The sequence below is a fragment of the Pecten maximus genome, chromosome 7, assembly GCF_902652985.1.
Source record: "Pecten maximus chromosome 7, xPecMax1.1, whole genome shotgun sequence".
NCBI classification, from domain to species: domain Eukaryota; kingdom Metazoa; phylum Mollusca; class Bivalvia; order Pectinida; family Pectinidae; genus Pecten; species Pecten maximus.
In genome coordinates, this window is record NC_047021.1 from 11,021,248 (window position 1) to 11,039,005 (window position 17,758).

At 36.6% G+C, this 17,758-nt stretch overlaps 2 protein-coding genes across 2 annotated transcripts in view; one reads left to right on the forward strand and one right to left on the reverse strand.

Annotated features, from left to right (window-relative positions):
• LOC117331583 (stabilin-2-like) overlaps positions 1 to 10,682 on the forward strand; it is a 97,245-nt gene extending 86,563 nt beyond the window's left edge. Inside the window, exons 31-40 of the mRNA XM_033890388.1 lie at positions 854 to 982; positions 1,220 to 1,348; positions 3,231 to 3,380; positions 3,653 to 3,695; positions 5,719 to 5,865; positions 6,969 to 7,144; positions 7,813 to 7,896; positions 8,240 to 8,275; positions 9,711 to 9,842; positions 10,076 to 10,682. Of these exons, the coding sequence (XP_033746279.1) occupies positions 854 to 982; positions 1,220 to 1,348; positions 3,231 to 3,380; positions 3,653 to 3,695; positions 5,719 to 5,865; positions 6,969 to 7,144; positions 7,813 to 7,896; positions 8,240 to 8,275; positions 9,711 to 9,842; positions 10,076 to 10,201 (1,152 nt within the window). The 3' untranslated portion in view covers positions 10,202 to 10,682. The remainder of the gene's footprint in view (positions 1 to 853; positions 983 to 1,219; positions 1,349 to 3,230; positions 3,381 to 3,652; positions 3,696 to 5,718; positions 5,866 to 6,968; positions 7,145 to 7,812; positions 7,897 to 8,239; positions 8,276 to 9,710; positions 9,843 to 10,075) is intronic.
• Positions 10,683 to 12,073: 1,391 nt separating this feature from the next.
• Positions 12,074 to 15,748, reverse strand: LOC117331584. The gene is made up of 4 exons (XM_033890389.1): positions 15,462 to 15,748; positions 13,869 to 14,031; positions 13,022 to 13,176; positions 12,074 to 12,466 (listed from the first exon to the last, which is right to left on the reverse strand). The coding sequence occupies exons 1-4, from the start codon at positions 15,616 to 15,618 to the stop codon at positions 12,159 to 12,161; spliced, it is 783 nt and encodes a 260-aa protein (XP_033746280.1). The 5' UTR covers positions 15,619 to 15,748; the 3' UTR covers positions 12,074 to 12,158.
• Between the last annotated feature and the right edge of the window lie 2,010 nt (positions 15,749 to 17,758).

Genomic DNA, 17,758 nt, shown 5'->3' on the forward strand with positions numbered 1-17,758 from the left:
TGAAGACGGCGCGATGAAAAAATTTCATAAAATCTTACGTTTGGTCGCAAGTATGTGAGAAAAATAATCAATCACGGGAATGTTCCGCGAAGAAGGATATCTCAACCCTCGTGTAAGAGTTTGTCTGGCCAGCACTCGGCAAGCCTCGTGCTGACTGACCAAACTTTTACACTCGGGTGGAGATATCCCTGTCTACGGAACAGACCCGTGATAGATTCTATTAATCCATATTTCTAAAAAAAGCCCCCCCCAAACAATTTATCTTTAAAAGACTCTTCTTACTGTGATCACATGTCTTACAAGTATGATATATGAGCATTTGTATTGATTGAAAAACCTCCCTATATGCCTTATTTGTGTAATATTCTTTACAGCCGACATTTGCATTTCAAGGTCAAAACAAAATAAGTGTTTATACCTACACAAAGTCTAATCCGGTCAAACAAATGTTTCTACCCTGTGCTATAGAAACTTGTGATCACAACAGCTTGGCTATTTTCCAAGTTTGGTCATTTATGTGACTTAGAATTGTTCCATACTGCATCTTACCACAAAGTAACTCTACAGAAAAAAATGTTAGCATCTACAGAAACGTATTGGTGATTTTAAAAAAGTACATGTTCCAACAAGCATTTTGGTATATTACATGACTATTTTTGTTGAATGGTTTAGATATTTATTCGTTTTTGAAATTCATCATTATTTTGCTGTATAGATGACTCTTAAGTTTTGTTTTAGTAACCTGTTTTACACGGAATACGTTGAAGGATAAGTACATTGTAGTGAAGGTATGATTCTGAAAGGTATATTCAACACGGGTGTTATGCATTAAATCCAATACATCTGATTACAGACTCGAGCCTACCTTAATTTCTATCTATTGCCGAATATCCGACTTACAGAGTCATTTGATGACGGAGAGAGATTGGACACCGTGCTTGGATCTGATCATCCGCTCAGCTTCCAAGTTAGAGGTGACTTGGTGAGTTGATGGTTTATATTTGCTGCCCTCTCTTGGGGAAGACATGAATATTTGTTCACCCGAGGTATGTCATGGTCGCGTTGCTGCCCTCTCTTGGGGGAGACATGCATATTTGTTCACCCGAGGTGTGTCATGGTCGCGTACCTTGTTGCTTCCGTCGTGTTGAAAGCATCATTTAAAAAAAGAATGTTATTTTTTCTTCCTCATTTCGATACACGTACGTTTTATTAATTACAGGTTCTTGTGAACGAAGTGTTGATATCTGAGCCCGACGTGTTAACAATGGGAGGAGTGGTCCACGGGATAAACGGCCTGCTCACACCCATCCTCCACAGATGTGACGTCATAAATACCACTACCGAATACGTAAGTGTTAACTCAGGATGCGTGGTCCATGGGTAAATCCCAATCTCAATTACAATTCTCCAATCTCACTCTCCATTCCCACTCTCCGATCCCACTCTCCATTCCTTTTCTTCAAACCTACTCTCCATTCCCACTCTCCAATCCCCTTCTCAAATCCCATTTTCCGTTTCGAAATGCTCACTCTCCAATCCCACTCTCCATTCCCTATCTCCATTTCCACTCTCTTACACCACTCAAACTTCCCACTCTCCAATCCCACTCTCCATTCCCACTCTCCATTCCTTTTCTCCAAACCTACTCTCCATTCCCACTCTTCAATCCCCTTCTCAAATCCCATTTTCCGTTTCGAAATTCTCACTCTCCAATCCCACTCTCCATTCCCACTCTCCAATCCCACGCGCCAGGCCACTCTCAAGCCCACGCGCCACACGCGCCATCCCACGCGCAACACCACGCGCGAGCCCACGCGCAAGGCGCAGCGCCACCCACGCGCCAAGCCCACGCGCCAGGCCACGCGACAGGCACACGGCAATGCCCACGCGCCAAGCCCACGCGCGAGCCACGACATGCCACGCGCCAAGCCCACTCTCCAGGCCACGCGCCAACCCACGCGCCAGGCCCACGCGCCAGGCCACGCGCGAGCCACGCCCAGCGCACGCGCCAGGCCCACGCGCGAACCCACGGCGTCCACGCGCCAATCCCACGCGCCAGTGCACGCGCCAGCCCACGCCTAACACCACGCTAATCCCGCCCAATCCCACTCATGTCCCACTCTCCAGCCACGCTCAGCCCACTGTCGTTCCCACTTCCATCCACGCGCCAACCAGCACTCCCAGTCCCACTCTCCAATCCCACTCTAACACCACTCAAACTTAGCACTCACCGATCCCACTCTCCAATCCCACTCTCCATTCCCACTCTCCATTCCCACTCTCTATTCCCACTCTCCATTCTCACTCTCCATTCCCACTCTCTAACACCACTCTAACTTCCCACTCTCCAACACCACTCTCTATTCCCACTCTCCATTCTCACTCTCCATTCCCACTCTCTATTCCCACTATCCATTCCCACTCTCCAACACCACTCAAACTTCCCACTCACCGATCCCACTCTCCATTCCCACTCTCTATTCCCACTCTCCATTCCCACTCTCCAACACCACTCAAACTTCCCACTCACCGATCCCACTCTCCATTCTCACTCTCCATTCCCACTCTCCAATCCCACTCTCTATTCCCACTCTCAATTCTCACTCTCCATTCTCACTCTCCAATCCCACTCTCCATTCCCACTCTCCATTCCCACTCTCCAATCCCACTCTCCATTCCCACTCTCCAACACCACTCAAACTTCCCACTCACCGATCCCACTCTCCATTTCCACATCCACTGTTAGATTCAATGGTCTGCTCCTACTAACGACGTAAGTCTTAACACGACGACATCAGTTTGTCATCAGTTTGTTCTGTTTTAAACTATATTAGTAAACTAGAAGCATTTTACATCCCTATTCAATTTTCTTAAAATCTCTTTGATAAATTTGCATTATCATACATCTGTCAGAGATTTGTGGTTGGTGTTGTTTAATTACAAATGATGATAACATAATATGTATAGTTACACAGGATTAGGTGTGTACATACTTGTGTGAGTTGATAAGAAATATAATATTCCATGGCGTTGTCTTTATTATTAGACGACTTTGATGATATAAAGGCTTTGAAATTAATCCTGCACTCAGTTTCAGGAAGAAAGCGCTTTACATCTGCAATTTTACGATAAAGCACACATTTGTGACAGGGCGCTAGATGTATATTGATGTTTCAATAAGTGAGGTAAAGTAATCAAAATTATATATTGTGATCGTCTGTTATGTACAGGGGGAGTGTCAAACTTGTGGGCGTGGTGAACTTCTCTGTCCCGATGGTTTCAAAAAGAAAACAAAGGGTAAACTAATCAACAGGTGTGCATATGCAGGAATGTTTGGAAGAAACATTGGATGTCAACGCATCTGTGAGAAAACTGAATTCGTAAGCGTGATTCATTGTAATCAATAATAATGATTTTTATTTTGAAATTTTAAATGATGTGAAAAACTGATTATTAGTTCAAATCTGGTATCTCTTCTCCGTAGATGTTTTCTTCTGTAAAGTGTACAGTGATCTTAAAAATTAAAATGCTATCTAAACCGGTATGTGTGTAGAATGTTGAATTCTGAACGCTAATATTGAAGCAGAATTATACAATCTCTGAATTAATATATCTAATTATATAGTATGACAATCGTTGATTTCTGTTGTAGACAAAACGGTGTTGCGCTCATTACTATGGCCCTAATTGTCTTGGTAAGTGTACATGCGTCATTTTGAATAATTGTAAGTGCTATCATTTTAGCACTTACATATACCATTCAGTACCAATGTGCAAATGCCACACAAACTGAATGACCTTGCTTGTATTACAATCGTCAAATTTGTCACGATAAGTACGAATATGGCCCGCAGAAAATATCATTGCGAACATACAGTGATAACCTATCAATTTATTGAGAAAGTGAGGAATTGGTATTGATAACATTAACATGAATATGTAAGAGCGTGACACTCTGTCTGAGCGTGAGGCAACATGAGGACAGAATTGCATCTTCGGTAAAAAAAATAATCCAGCTGTAACAAAAGTGGTATCATTGTTACAAAAATGATCTCACTGTTACAAAAGTGGTATCACTGTTACAAAAGTGTTCGCGCTGTTACAAAAGTAATATCACTGTTACAAAAGTGATCTGACTGTTACAAAAGTGATATCATTGTAACAAAAGTGTGGTCACCGTTACAAAAGTGATATCATTGTTACAAAAGTGATATCATTGTTACAAAAGTGATATCACTGTTACAAAAGTGGTATCACTGTTACAAAAGTGATCTGACTGTTACAAAAGTATTCTCACTGTTTCAAAAGTGTTCGCATTGTTACAAAAGTGATACCACTGTTACACAAGTGATTCATTGTTACAAAAGTAATATCACCGTTACAAAAGTGTTGTCACCGTTACAAAAGTGATATCATTGTTACAAAAGTGATATCATTGTTACAAAAGTAATATCACTGTTACAAAAGTGATTTCATTGTTACACAAGGATCTCATTGTTACAAAAGTGATATAACTGTTATAAAAGTGATTCTACTGTTACAAAACTGATTTCATTGTTACAAAAGTGATATAATTGTTACAAAAGTGATATAATTGTTACAAAAGTGATATCACTGTTACAAAAGTGTTGTCACCGTTACAAAAGTGTTGACACCGTTACAAAAGTGATATCACTGTTACAAAAGTGTTGTCACTGTTACACAAATTCGTATTCCATATGAAAGGCTCCAAGAGAATACTGAAAACTCAGAATCGATGGAATATGAGCAAACATAGATTATATACCCTATATACACTGAAAACATCGAACATGTACGTAGTAGATAAAACCAGATGTTTCGGAAGGGACGAGTTTCTCTATCTTTCTTTAAGACACTTGCAAATTGTTTACATTTGGCGCACTTTATAAAACTAAATGTTGATATGTCGAGTTCAATGTCAATGTGTCCCTCGGACACTCCCAGTTATCAGGATTCCGATGGATCTACTTCTGTCTTTATGTGAAGCGGAATATTGCATGTTGAGATTCCCTGTCTGTTTTAACCTTCAGACATGTTTGTGTTGGGCACAATCGAAGTATTTGGACATCGTCATACTTCAGACAGTTACTGTTATAAACATGGTATAACGAAGTTGTGGTTGTTGATTATGGATGAATGTTTGACATGTCATGATTTTGTACTTCGCGATTTATGATTAACCTCATTTATCAATTCAATTTCAACATATTTTATTGACATGATGTTAAGTCAATAGGATTTGACATCAGGCATAGCCTATCTTAGTCCTTTCCTTATAATTAACAGATGGTAAACAAACATCGACCTATATACATACATATATGGAAGGTTGGTGAGGGTATCAGGGGAGGTAATTCCTTAATAATTACAAGGATTTATTAATTTTAACATTAAATAGTAACCCTTAGGATATTTAGTTTAGCTAATTGTTTTATTATTTACTAAATGAATATTCAAACGTAGTGTATTTTGTAAAGTACATGTAGGTGTATCTATATGATGATATTGAGTTTATTCCCCTGAACAGATACAAGCCATAACCTCATTTATAAATCATAATTTAGAATTTCCTGGTATCATAACTAAAGACTTGATGTGAATCAATAGGTGTAGCATGTATCTGTATTACTACTTAAAACTCAATGTTTGTGTGTTGAAATATGCCGTTGACAAAGGCCATGTTTTTGTGTATCACAGAATGTCCGGGAGGTCCTGATTTCCCGTGTAACCATAATGGGGACTGTGACGAAGGAATAGACGGTAATGGGACATGTTCGTGTTACCCTGGATACACTGGAAACGCCTGTCAGTTCTGCGAGGTTAACAACACCGTCCAGGCGTGTGGTGCGTAGTCAATTTGCATGAACAATACTAGTTAAACAAATTGATAGTTCGACCAGTAAGGTCAAGATGTTGTTTTTATGTCATCCATATTAAGTATAGTCTAGTTTGCATATTCTGTATACTTTGTATTCCGTTAACCATTTATTTATTAAGTCATGGTGATATTGATTGAACCATTGTAGTGTGAGAGTAAGGGGCACAAAGTGTGATATTAGGGACATACAGTGTCATAGTAGGAACACAAAGTGTCAGAGTAGGGACACAAAGTGTCAGAGTAGGGGCACAACGTGTAATAGTAAGGGACACAAAGTGTGACAGTAGGGACACAAAGTGTGACAGTAGGGACACAAAGTGTGACGGTAGGGACACAAAGTGTGACAGTAGGGACACAAAGTGTGATAGTAGGGGCACAAAGTGTGACAGTAGGGACACAAAGTGTGACAGTATGGGCACAAATTGTGACAGTAGGGACACAAAGTGTGACAGTAGGGACACAAAGTGTGATAGTAGGGACGCAAAGTGTGATAGTAGGGACACAAAGTGTGACAGTATGGGCAAATATTGTGATAGTAGGGGCACAAGCTATGATAGTAAGGGACACAATGTGTGATAGTAGGGACACAAAGTGTGATAGTAGGGGCACAAAGTGTGATAGTAGTGCCACAAAGTGTGATAGTAAGGGACACAAAGTGTGATAGTGGCGACACAAAGTGTGATTATTGCGACACAAAGTGTGACAGTTGGGCCACAAAGTGCGATTGTAGGGGCGCAAAGTGCGACATTAGGGATACAAAGTGTGATAGTAAGGAGCACATTGTGTGATGCGATAGTAGGGGAACAATGTGTGGAGATCCATAAAGGAACGTAGGGAAATAAAAAAAAAAAGTCAGAACAAAAATTCAAGGATAGAAAAGGGGTAACATACCCATATTTCAGTTAATTTTGAAAGTTTTAGATAAAATATTGTTTCAATTACTATCAAATATGTCTCGGCTAAACTGTTGTCATATTGTTCTGATGACCTCTGTAGTGACATGTTACGACAAACCTCGGGGACTAAACACCCATCAGATTTGTTCTGATAAGGAGTGTTATTTTTGTAGGTCGTAGTTGTGCCTTTAACCACGGTGGCTGTAGTCAAAATGCAGATTGCGATGAGTCGGTTGGGACCACAACATGTGTTTGCAAACCAGGCTATATAGGAGATGGCAGTACTTGTGACGAGCCTTGCTTCATTCAAAATGGAGGATGCCATTACAATGCAACATGTCTGTTTCTGGTAAGAAGTCCCCTACATAAGCAAACACTGTAAACGTTATTTTCGTCACCAGATAGTGTACATAGGGTTGCTGCTGAATGAGTGAATTTCGGATGCTGAATGACAGAATTTCAGTGTAAAAGTTGTCATTAGCATTTATCATAGTGACTAATTTGTTCTAGTTGTTCCAAAAGCGAAATATACCAGGTCCATTTATACAATATTTGAGGTTAGGTAATTGAATGCTACTGCTGTATGGAACGCCAAATTAACATATATTCAATTAAATGAACCTATCTTCAAATAACTGAAGATAGGTTCAATTCAATTAAAAATAGTTTTAATTCAATTAGAAATAGGTTCAATTCAATTAGAGATAGGTTCAATAATTCAGTTAGAGATAAATACAATTCAATTAAATATAGGTTCAATTAAATTGAAGATAGGTACAATTATATTAAAGATAGGTTTAAATAAGACTAATTGAACCTATCTTCAAATAATTGAAGATAGGTTCAATTATTGATATATGTTAATCTGGTGGACTGATGTGGTATAATCTTGATACAGGGCAAGCGTTAATTTGATCAAGATCCAAAGATGAAAACAACTATCAATCACATTATAAACAAACACTATCATCACTCAGATTGATATTTTATAAACACCTCACAATGCTTCAATTTCAGAAGACTACTGGAGATGTAATCATAGGATATGTTAATTGCACATGCGCAGATGGTATGGAAGGGGACGGCCGTTCCTGCTTCAACGTGAGTAGTTTACCGGAAACGAAGGTTTACTGCTTATTTATATAATTCAGGGTGGTGTACTTAAGGAATATTAAATTTGAATGATTTAGTAGAAATTGTAGGTACACTGACAATAACGATTGTCCAAATTCCTTTTTTTCACCTCGAGCCAGGCTTGCAGCTATTATTCGAAATAAGTTGGCCAATAAATAATTCATGATCAGTACACTTGATATGTTTCAAAGGGACATTAAAAATACAAGATATGGAAAATGTAGAATATTTCACTTATCTTACAGATACATGAGGCGGGCGGTCATTGTGTTCGGCTAGTATATTTGAATGTATCTATTCTCTTTTGCAGCCACCCGAAAAAGCTCATATCAAGAGTAATAGTCAGGTAAGGATTTACAACAGACGCATGATATAAACATCTTAAAGTGTACCCTAAATGTTGCTGAAATTTAAACTGTAAAAGTGAAATCAATTTCTATAACATTAGAAGTTACAGAAAACTGCATCTTTAGATACAGCAAGATATAGTATGAACAGTCAAAAATCGCCTTCCCAGTCTGTCAATAGCCAATCATCACTGGGACTGTGAGAGGCGCCTAGAGCCAGTAAGGTTAGGTAAGACATATCCCCATTTATAAATACAATTTTCTGTTGTTTTAGTATAAAAAGTGGTAGGTAGCTGACAATCGGTGAAGTTGTACTGTGTTAACTAAGAATATATTTACTTGGAATATTTCCAATAATTTTGCAAATAGTTTATATATTTTGGCAGCGAAAATCCTGTATGTTGGCGGATGTAGATCTGCAGGGAGATACAAACAGATTATCTGATATTGCTATTTTTGTGTAGTCCATTTTTATCATAATATCTAAATCATTCAAGCCAAAAACAAATCTTAGTCCCTACTCCTACTTTATCAATAAGGTTTAACACTTGAAAAGTCGGAAGTGAAGGATGAGCTTCAGTTCAGTTTGAATTTTAAGCATAGTCTGACTGAAATATCAAATTCACACAAACTTCAGTGACGTACCTTGGTTTAGAATCCTTAAATATTAATGCGTGTTATTCTTTTGTCGTGTGACATTGATTAAAGATGAGAATATGGACACAAAGTGGTCGTGATAGCCGACGATGCAGCGGCTTTGGAACGGAAGTAAGCTATATATATCTTAGAGCGGTTTTGCAACTGGCAATCTGATTAGTCGACAGTTCGGTAAAAAATACTGACTATAATTGTCGACCAATCAGACTATCCGTTTTAAAATGATGCATCGTCCGATCTTCAAGTGTTTCACCTTATTAATAACGTCGGCGTAGGGGCTAATATTTTTATTTCTTTAATACTAACTAGATACAGACTCCTGTGAATAAATGTAGTCTATTTTATACGAAGAGTTATAAAATAGTTTTTCCTGCATGTATCTAAACTGTTCTCTTAAGATTCGCCCATGTATTGTAATGTTGTCCATTTAATACTAAATTGTCCAAGTATTGTAATGTTTTTCATTTGATATTAAATTGTCCATGTATTGTTATGTTGCACATGAATCGCTATACATTCCATGTATTGTTATATGGCCTAGTTATGGCTACATTGTGCGTGTATTGTTATGTTGTCCATTTATTGGTTAATATCAAGTTTTACGTTAAACACCATAAACATTGTAATCATTGGTGCCCTGTGTAATATCCAAACGAGTGTAGGTTCTCGGCATTATATTCGTTTAAAGATTTACCTATTAGGCGTTTGTCCTGTGTTATGGACCATTTGTAATCTTGTTTATAAATTCGTTTTTTATGACTGTGTCGTAAATTACAGACAGGGATGATTGTTGGAGTAACCATCGCCGTTTTAGCCGTTTTGCTGCTGGTGGGGGTTGCTATCGTCATATATCTGAAGATAAAACGAGATTCATCAGGGTTTATGGAGGTTTGGAGCAAAGTGAGACGTGTACGTGTTTGTTTATTTGTTTATGGTTTTTTTTTTTTAAATCTTAAATAGATTCGTTATAGACCATTGTCGAACTGTTGTCATAGTCGTTGGCCCTAATCCCAAGATGTTAAGTTCCTTTTTCTTTTTTTAAACGAAACGTTTCTGTGTTTGTATCTGACGTTTTGAGGCGATGTATCTGTGTGATGTCGTAATTATGTCCTAATGTTACCTATTTCCTTGGTGTATTACAGAATTCCGACAGTAGCTGTGCCCAGCTACACACAAACTCAGATGACGAAACCAATGTCGCTCAACCACTTTCGCCGGCAGATGTCAACTTTGACAATCCTCTCTACAATGTCAGTGACAACTTCTAGCGCAATCAGGGCAGCACAGTGACTGCTAGACAGAGAGAGAACATACACGAGAGCGGGGGTATAGAAATATATATTCCTCTTATTAACTACAAGATGAACCTCGCAGTTTTCACACAACGAACTTGCTCGACAAATGGAAATGATACACTACCCATGTGGTCCGTTCCTCAATAATTAACAAATGATGAGTACCTGATTTAGTTTGACTCTTCATCGTTACAAATATTTCAGAGCCTTATGTAAGAGTTCCAATAATTATATATCCTCACCAGTGATGATTTTCCTTTTTGTTTCATGAGATGTATCTTGATAAGGATATATCCTTAGAATTACTTAAATCGCCTATGTTATAACGGTTACTGCTGAGTTTCACTATTTCCCCGATTGCTGTTACGACATTATATCACACAAGATGTTGATAACATATCCATTACGATTTCTTGTTATGCTTTTGTATTAAATAGTAACACGAATCATTGTGTTTTGAATGTATCGTTCTTCATGTGTCTAATCTAACTGTATAAACACGGTGAATAAATCAAGAATGGTATTGCAGGCAATTATTAAATCGATGATAGAAAATGATCAGAATAACATATCAACGATTTACCTTACAACAATTGCTAATACCAACTTATATCGATCACCCTTGTTGGCTCGGATCACACTATCATTGAACGCTTTTGTCAAACGTATCTCATGAACCTATGGACAGATTAAAATCATATTCGCGCCGTAACATCACACAACCCTATTATGTACATGATGAGATTTCACTCGTTCTCGTTTAAGATCAAATGTCAAAGGTAGCGCTCCAAAAAGTCAGAAATAATATACTATAGACAAAAATGAAAGAACTCGCATACAATATATCCCATGGACCTCTGAACCGGTTATTAGGGATTACATGTAAGCCCCTGCTCATTTTGCTTTTCTTTTCTACATCCTATGTTACAAGATAAAGAATAAGAGCATCAAAAAGTACATTTAAATGACCTCTATTAGGTATTGCGGGTCTGCCAGCCATAAAACTACCATTTGAAATCTGAGGTATCAGCACTTCCCGCTTACATGTGAGTCAGATGAGAACAGACCACTTTATTGTAATTGACAAATTTTACTCACCTGTAATTGTGCTACCGACATAAAGAGATACATCCTCTATCGGAACAAAGATTTTAACGCTATCATATTGTAATTTATTGATTCCTTTTCAATTTTTAATCAACAAGGGTAAGTTTGATTTCACTAAAGAATAAGGTAAGTATCGACTAGTAAACAATGCTATATACCATATATACACGTATATATTGACGTTTTTGATGAACATTTCTTCACTGAATCGTTGAAATGAAAGTTCAACAAATGATTATCCTCAAATATATTGACCCGTTCATTGCAACAACGTTGTTGATGTGATGCTGTAAGACCATTGAAGACGCGGTGATTTAAGAATACATCATTGATGACATGATAATGGAAGATTACATTTAAAGAAGTCAATAACCATATGATCAAAATGATAATGGATCATGGGAGATCTGCCGTTCGTTTCTATGATTTGAGTCCGGATTTTTCAAAGATGAAAAAAAAAAAAAAAAACGAAAAAAAAAATAGTATCATTAATCCTTTAAAAAGTTTTTTAAAGGTTGTTGTCATTCGTGATTTTTCGTCTTGGGCGTCGTTTGGTGGTTGTTATGACACTCTGTTATGACGATCTACAATATCTCAATGTTCAATAACCTTTTGGACTTAATGTTAACACTTTGTAATATAAAACGTAAATGGTTTCCACGCGTAAGAATACCATTCACACGGGACGAACCAATCACATTACAGATTCAGCAAATACTATTACACATGTATAATAAAGAAAATGTAGAAAATGGCTTTATTAAATAGTAAATATGGTAGTCATGTGATAGAGTTGTTTATAAATTAAGAGTTATAGATTACATCAAAGACATGTTACGCTGTCTATTGTGTTTATGTGGTGTCCAGTTTCATGTGTCGGGACATGCTCCAATCTCGTGTCCGTATGATTTGTCACTGGTGTGTCAGGTTTGTCCTCTTCTGAAGGCAGTATTAGATTATTCTGAATACAGTCCTCGTAACGTGGAGGAGGTGCTGCAGTGTTTTCTGTAGTCTGAGTGTCGGTGGTAGGCGAACTGACTTCCTGTGTGTTGGTGGTTGAAGTCTGAATTACATTCCCGTTACTAGAAGATAATATCAGTCCTGTAAACGGTGTACGTGGTATATTTCCACCTGAAATAAAATGTGTATTTAGACTTTTGTCAAAACACATATTCAGTAATAAATAAACGTATGTTAGAAAATATCAAATGCTTAGATTTTAACAAGTTAAAGAATAATTAAACGTATACTGATTACATGTGTTCATAATTGTAGATTATTGTACTAATCACATTTTGGACTACATGTCAACAGTCGGTTTGCTTGGTATAAATACAATATGATAACTGGTTTGTGGGTTATTGTACTGACATGTGTTAGGGTAACATTGACGGGTTTGTGGGTTATTGTACTGACCTTTGTTAAGGGATAACCTTGACTTGTTTGTGGGTTATTTACTGACCTTTGTTAAGGGTAACATTGACGGGTTTGTGGGTAATTGTACTTACCTTTGTTAAGGGTAACCTTGACTGGTTTGTTGGACATTGTATTGACATTTTGTTAGGTATAATACTGAATGGTGTTTGAGTTACTGTACTTATTTATGTAGGGAATCAGCTAGAAGTCTTGACTCGTGAGTTTTTGTAATGCCCTTTGTTTAGGGTAAGAAGGCCTGGACTGTGTTACCTGTAACAGCCTGAAGAGCTTGTAAGGTGTGTGGATCTGTTACTGGCCGAAATGGTCTTCTCCATTTTGCAATAGCACATACGATAAAACTTAAGAACATGATCGCACCGGCGATGCTTCCAAATATTATGGCGTTAGTGGACGGGTAATCATATCTGAAAGAATGGAAGCAATCTGTATCAAAATAACTATTCTAATGGTTTCTAACATAATCAATTGCTGGAACACTTCTAAATATGTTGATTAATTAATAATTTCCGGTATTGATGTGGATGTGGTCCCAAGTATAATCCATGTTATTGATTATTTGCATACTTGTTCACATTCTATACGGTAATTCTTATTAACTTTCAACTACAACTTATAGATATTTATATGATGATTACAAGTACATATCAACAACATTAAATCAATATGTTAAATGTAAATACCTTTAAATACTTTCAATACACACAATAAATGTAATTACAACTTCCTTTAAAGAGCAAATATAGATGTTATGTATATATATAATAATTGTAAATGACGATAATAAACGTAAGGTAAATGCATTGTACCTATAATTGAGCATTACAACTATAATAACACTAATGGAATGTACAAATTATAGCATAAACTCTGTGTAATAACATTAAAGGCATAGGGTGTAATTATATATAAAACGTACAAAACTGGTAATGAATAATACAATAAACAAACTCGATATTACAACTTGCATGAACAATGACAACACTGATGACAATGGTAAACAAACTCGATAGTACAACGACAATTAAATGTACATTATTCATCAGGTTTCGTCAGCACACAAATATTGATTAAAGTATATGATGACCGATTTACGTACGAGTTGTAGGATTGGTAAATGCAGCAATGTCGATTTTCAAACATTCCACAGCAAAGATGGGTAGAGGGACAGCTGATGTAGTACTTGACCTCGTCCACACGACGTGTAACGCTGTTGAACGTGTAATACCCGCTCGAGCAATATTCATCTCTCAGAACTGCATCTAAGTCAGACACAGAAAAAAATGCTGAGCTTGCTGCAATTTCATCAGTTATTCTTACTTTTTGTCCAATGGAAAGCATTACTACACATTTAATGATATTTCAGAACCAAACATTTCTTTCCCTACGAAAACGTTTAAGTTAAGATATTCAATTAATTAAAGGAACGTTGATGACTATGATGTCAGGTGGCTGTACATTGTATCTCGACAGCCATACATTCAATACAATCAGGAGTCAACAGTTAATCGAATGTCATTGGTATTGTATTGGATTTTAAATCAAGGGAAAATACTATATATCTCATAAAATGTAAGTTAATGACAAAGTTTGTGTTATCTATGAACTGCAAATTGTGTTATTATGTTTTATGATTTGTTTATACCGATAATATATTTTAAATATTGTAACTAAAGAAGGTCTGTAGAGGTCAAATGCAGTTATATTATTAAGCTACTCTTAGCTTACGTGTGCATTATATAATACTCTACCCTTACGTGTATATAAAGCAATACACTACTCTGAAGTGTATATTAAGTAATACACTACCCTTACGTATGTATTGAGTAATACACTACCCTTACGTATGTATTGAGTAATACACTACCCTTACGTGTGTATTGAGTAATACACTACCCTTACGTGTGTATTAGGTAATACACTACCCTTACGTGTGTATTAGGTAATACACTACCCTTACTCGAGAAGATACATTCATAACTTCCAGTTTATTTAGTAATGATGAAACGATAAAGTGATGATTTCAAATAAATGGATTTAGGTGAATGTCTTTACGGAGATGTTCGCCGCTGTAAAATGATTCCTCCAACAGAATTTCTTTCCCGGTAGCCCCTCTATTGACTCTTATATCGCGGGTTTTTTTTCCACCTGTACAGTACAAGTGTAATCAATGTAGACGGAGACACATACTATTCACTGTAAGTACTGAGGCGTATAAACCCGGTCAGGTCCCATGTTTTGTATGATGGGAATTTCACAATACTCGTGATCTATCCGACAGTTCGAATCACGATCATAGCATGGCTACACCATACATGTAGCTATATGTCTGACACTTTGTTTTAATTTCCTCTATTTATCATACATGTAAGTTCACCAGTGTAAATGTGGTCAGTAACTGCGTATACTGGGGGATATCATTATGTATTTTTTGTGAGAAGTGAAATAATGGTAGCCGTAATTTTATTGGGTCCGAGATGAAATATATCACTGAAAATGTGTACGAATTGACCTACTGTTAGGAAAGATTGTACAGCATAATTATACAAAATACATATATGTATATATATTTATATATCCGATATACCAAACGTACACCTGTACGCTCTGTATATACTGTCGTTAACCAGACTAGTTATGTTGGTCTGAAGTGTTTTACCTATCGGTACATGTCAGCATGTTTGTAACCTACCTGTTGTTGTGGTAGCCATGACACACTGCCAGAGGAGGCTGACCAATGATATGGACAGCGGAACCTTCATTTCGAAGCTCATATTAAATGTGTGAATCCTCCGACTAGATGCAACAGTTTTAAATAATCCATATAGTTTAATATGTCCCACGCACATATTTCGTAAACATTATCATTGTCCCGTGGCCGTATTGAGGTAAAAACTGGCTTGCTTAAGCGGACATCTCTATGTATAAAGTAGCATTGTGAAATTTAAGGTGAAGGTGTGTTCCGAAATAGAACTATTAAATGTAAATATTACCAGGTAGGTTGTCTATTTATATAACAGCGCTTCTTACCCAGTCATGCGTGTTTATGAATACACGAAGTTGGGCGTCATTTTACAGAACATCAGTGTCGCGCCTAGGATTTTATGTAGCGGAGTGAGACTAGCCTGTATATCAATCAGTATCGATATCATAGAGTACTGTTGTTACGGTCAACCTTGATGGTGCGTCTAAAATGTTTAAAGGATTAAAAAAAATTACCTAGTCAAGTTTATAGAAAATGTAGGACTCTACGTCATTTTTATCGCCAATGCACTCTGAATTATCCGAAAATAAGATTGCTGCTTAATTCATTAATACGATAAGAAAGTATGCCTATGTACTAATAACAAAATAAAGATTCAAACTAAGAAAGTGATTAAGGATTCAGTCTTGCTAAAATATTTGCCGGTAAAGTGAGACATCTTAATAAACTATTTATGTATTAAACAATGTAGGGGAATTTTAATCGAAACTATATTTATATAGCATTGGTGACGCCAATCTAAGGCGAGTGTATACATATACTAAGGTTAGAATATGTTCGCAGGACTTAGAAGTAGTCCGTGATCAAATAAATAACACCCACAGAAACTTAAGTCTGTAAAGTTTGTAATGTCCTTTGTATATAAACAAAGCAGAGAAGTATATCGATGAAAACAATTAAAATTTGTCAAAGTAATGAATGTCGATGAAAAAAATGTATGTTAGAAGATGAAATTGATAACTGTTTTCTCAGCTAACAACTCCGAGACTATAATACAAGGAACTAGTCTGTTCATAAAACCGTCATTAGAACTGAGGAGAGTGGGCTTCCTTCCAATATAACCTGTTTAATCGAATAATAGAATAATATAATTGTACTAACAACAGCATGAGTGTATGAACATTGGCAACACTTCTGACAATGGCTGAGCAGGTCATTGTAGAGCTGTATTACACAGAGTAGAATAAATATTTATATTATACCTATTAGATAAAAAAAAACGTTATAAATCTTCAATAAACAATCAAAACAACACCTATTTCCTCAGAGAAACAATAATATTCATCCGACCATTATGTAGAACTACAATGCAATGTTTAATACTTATTTTGATAGATTCTTCCTTCTAAAGTGACGCAAAATTGACACTTCTGATAATGACCACTTTAACTTTCCTCTACTCTTTCAGCTTTTAAACAGCAACTAAATCAAGACTTCATTATTCATGTTAAATCAACGTTTTAAAACAGAATGGCAAATATTATTCTGTATCAAATTAGAAAATCTTGTAGTAATTTAAATTGTGATTTATTTAAGGATCACCTTTTAAACAATCCTTCTTGTGCCTGCTCTTTTGAATATAAAACCACCTCACATTATTGTTTTCCTTGTCCAATGTATGACCACCTAAGATTTTCGCTATTTACTTCCGCTAGTAGCATGGAAATCATAACCATATTGACATCAACATTTTTCTCCCACGCTGTCCTGACTGTGACAGAACAATAAACAGACAATTACTCAAGGATGTACATCTATTTATGGACTAACCTAGACGTTTTAATCTCTATATGATCTAATCAGTCATCACTTTACGCTTATGTTTTACATAATGTACATAACACAATATATCAGGAAAATTTCCCTTTCTTTACTGCTAACTTTTCTATAAACTCTACCCTTATAAGGATATATTAAGAGTCTTCATTTAGGCCAATGTCTGTCAATATCCGAATGGCATGTAGTTTATATGATGTGGTCACAATAATCAAATAATTGCTGCAATTGTATTATGTGTGTACTATGTGTATGCAACGTGTGAATGTAATTGTAATTAAGCCATACGAATGAGTAATCTCCCTTTAACTGTTGTAATAACTCGGCGAGAATTTATATAGGCCTTGCCTGTCATTCAATCCCATTGAATGTAATCATCTTTGTTAATAAAAATTATTGAAATGAAAAAAAAGAGACATATGGGACAATGATAACAAATGGACAGGTAG

Bases quoted from the DNA above. Each gene is read 5' to 3' on its own strand.
- LOC117331584 (XM_033890389.1), bottom strand. From the start codon at position 15,618: ATGTGCGTGGGACATATTAAACTATATGGATTATTTAAAACTGTTGCA. The intron at 13,177-13,868 runs GTACGTAAATCG...CCATTCTTTCAG, and splicing joins ATTTACCAATCCTACAACTC to ATATGATTACCCGTCCACTA. The intron at 12,467-13,021 runs GTAACACAGTCC...ATTTTATTTCAG, and splicing joins AGCTCTTCAGGCTGTTACAG to GTGGAAATATACCACGTACA.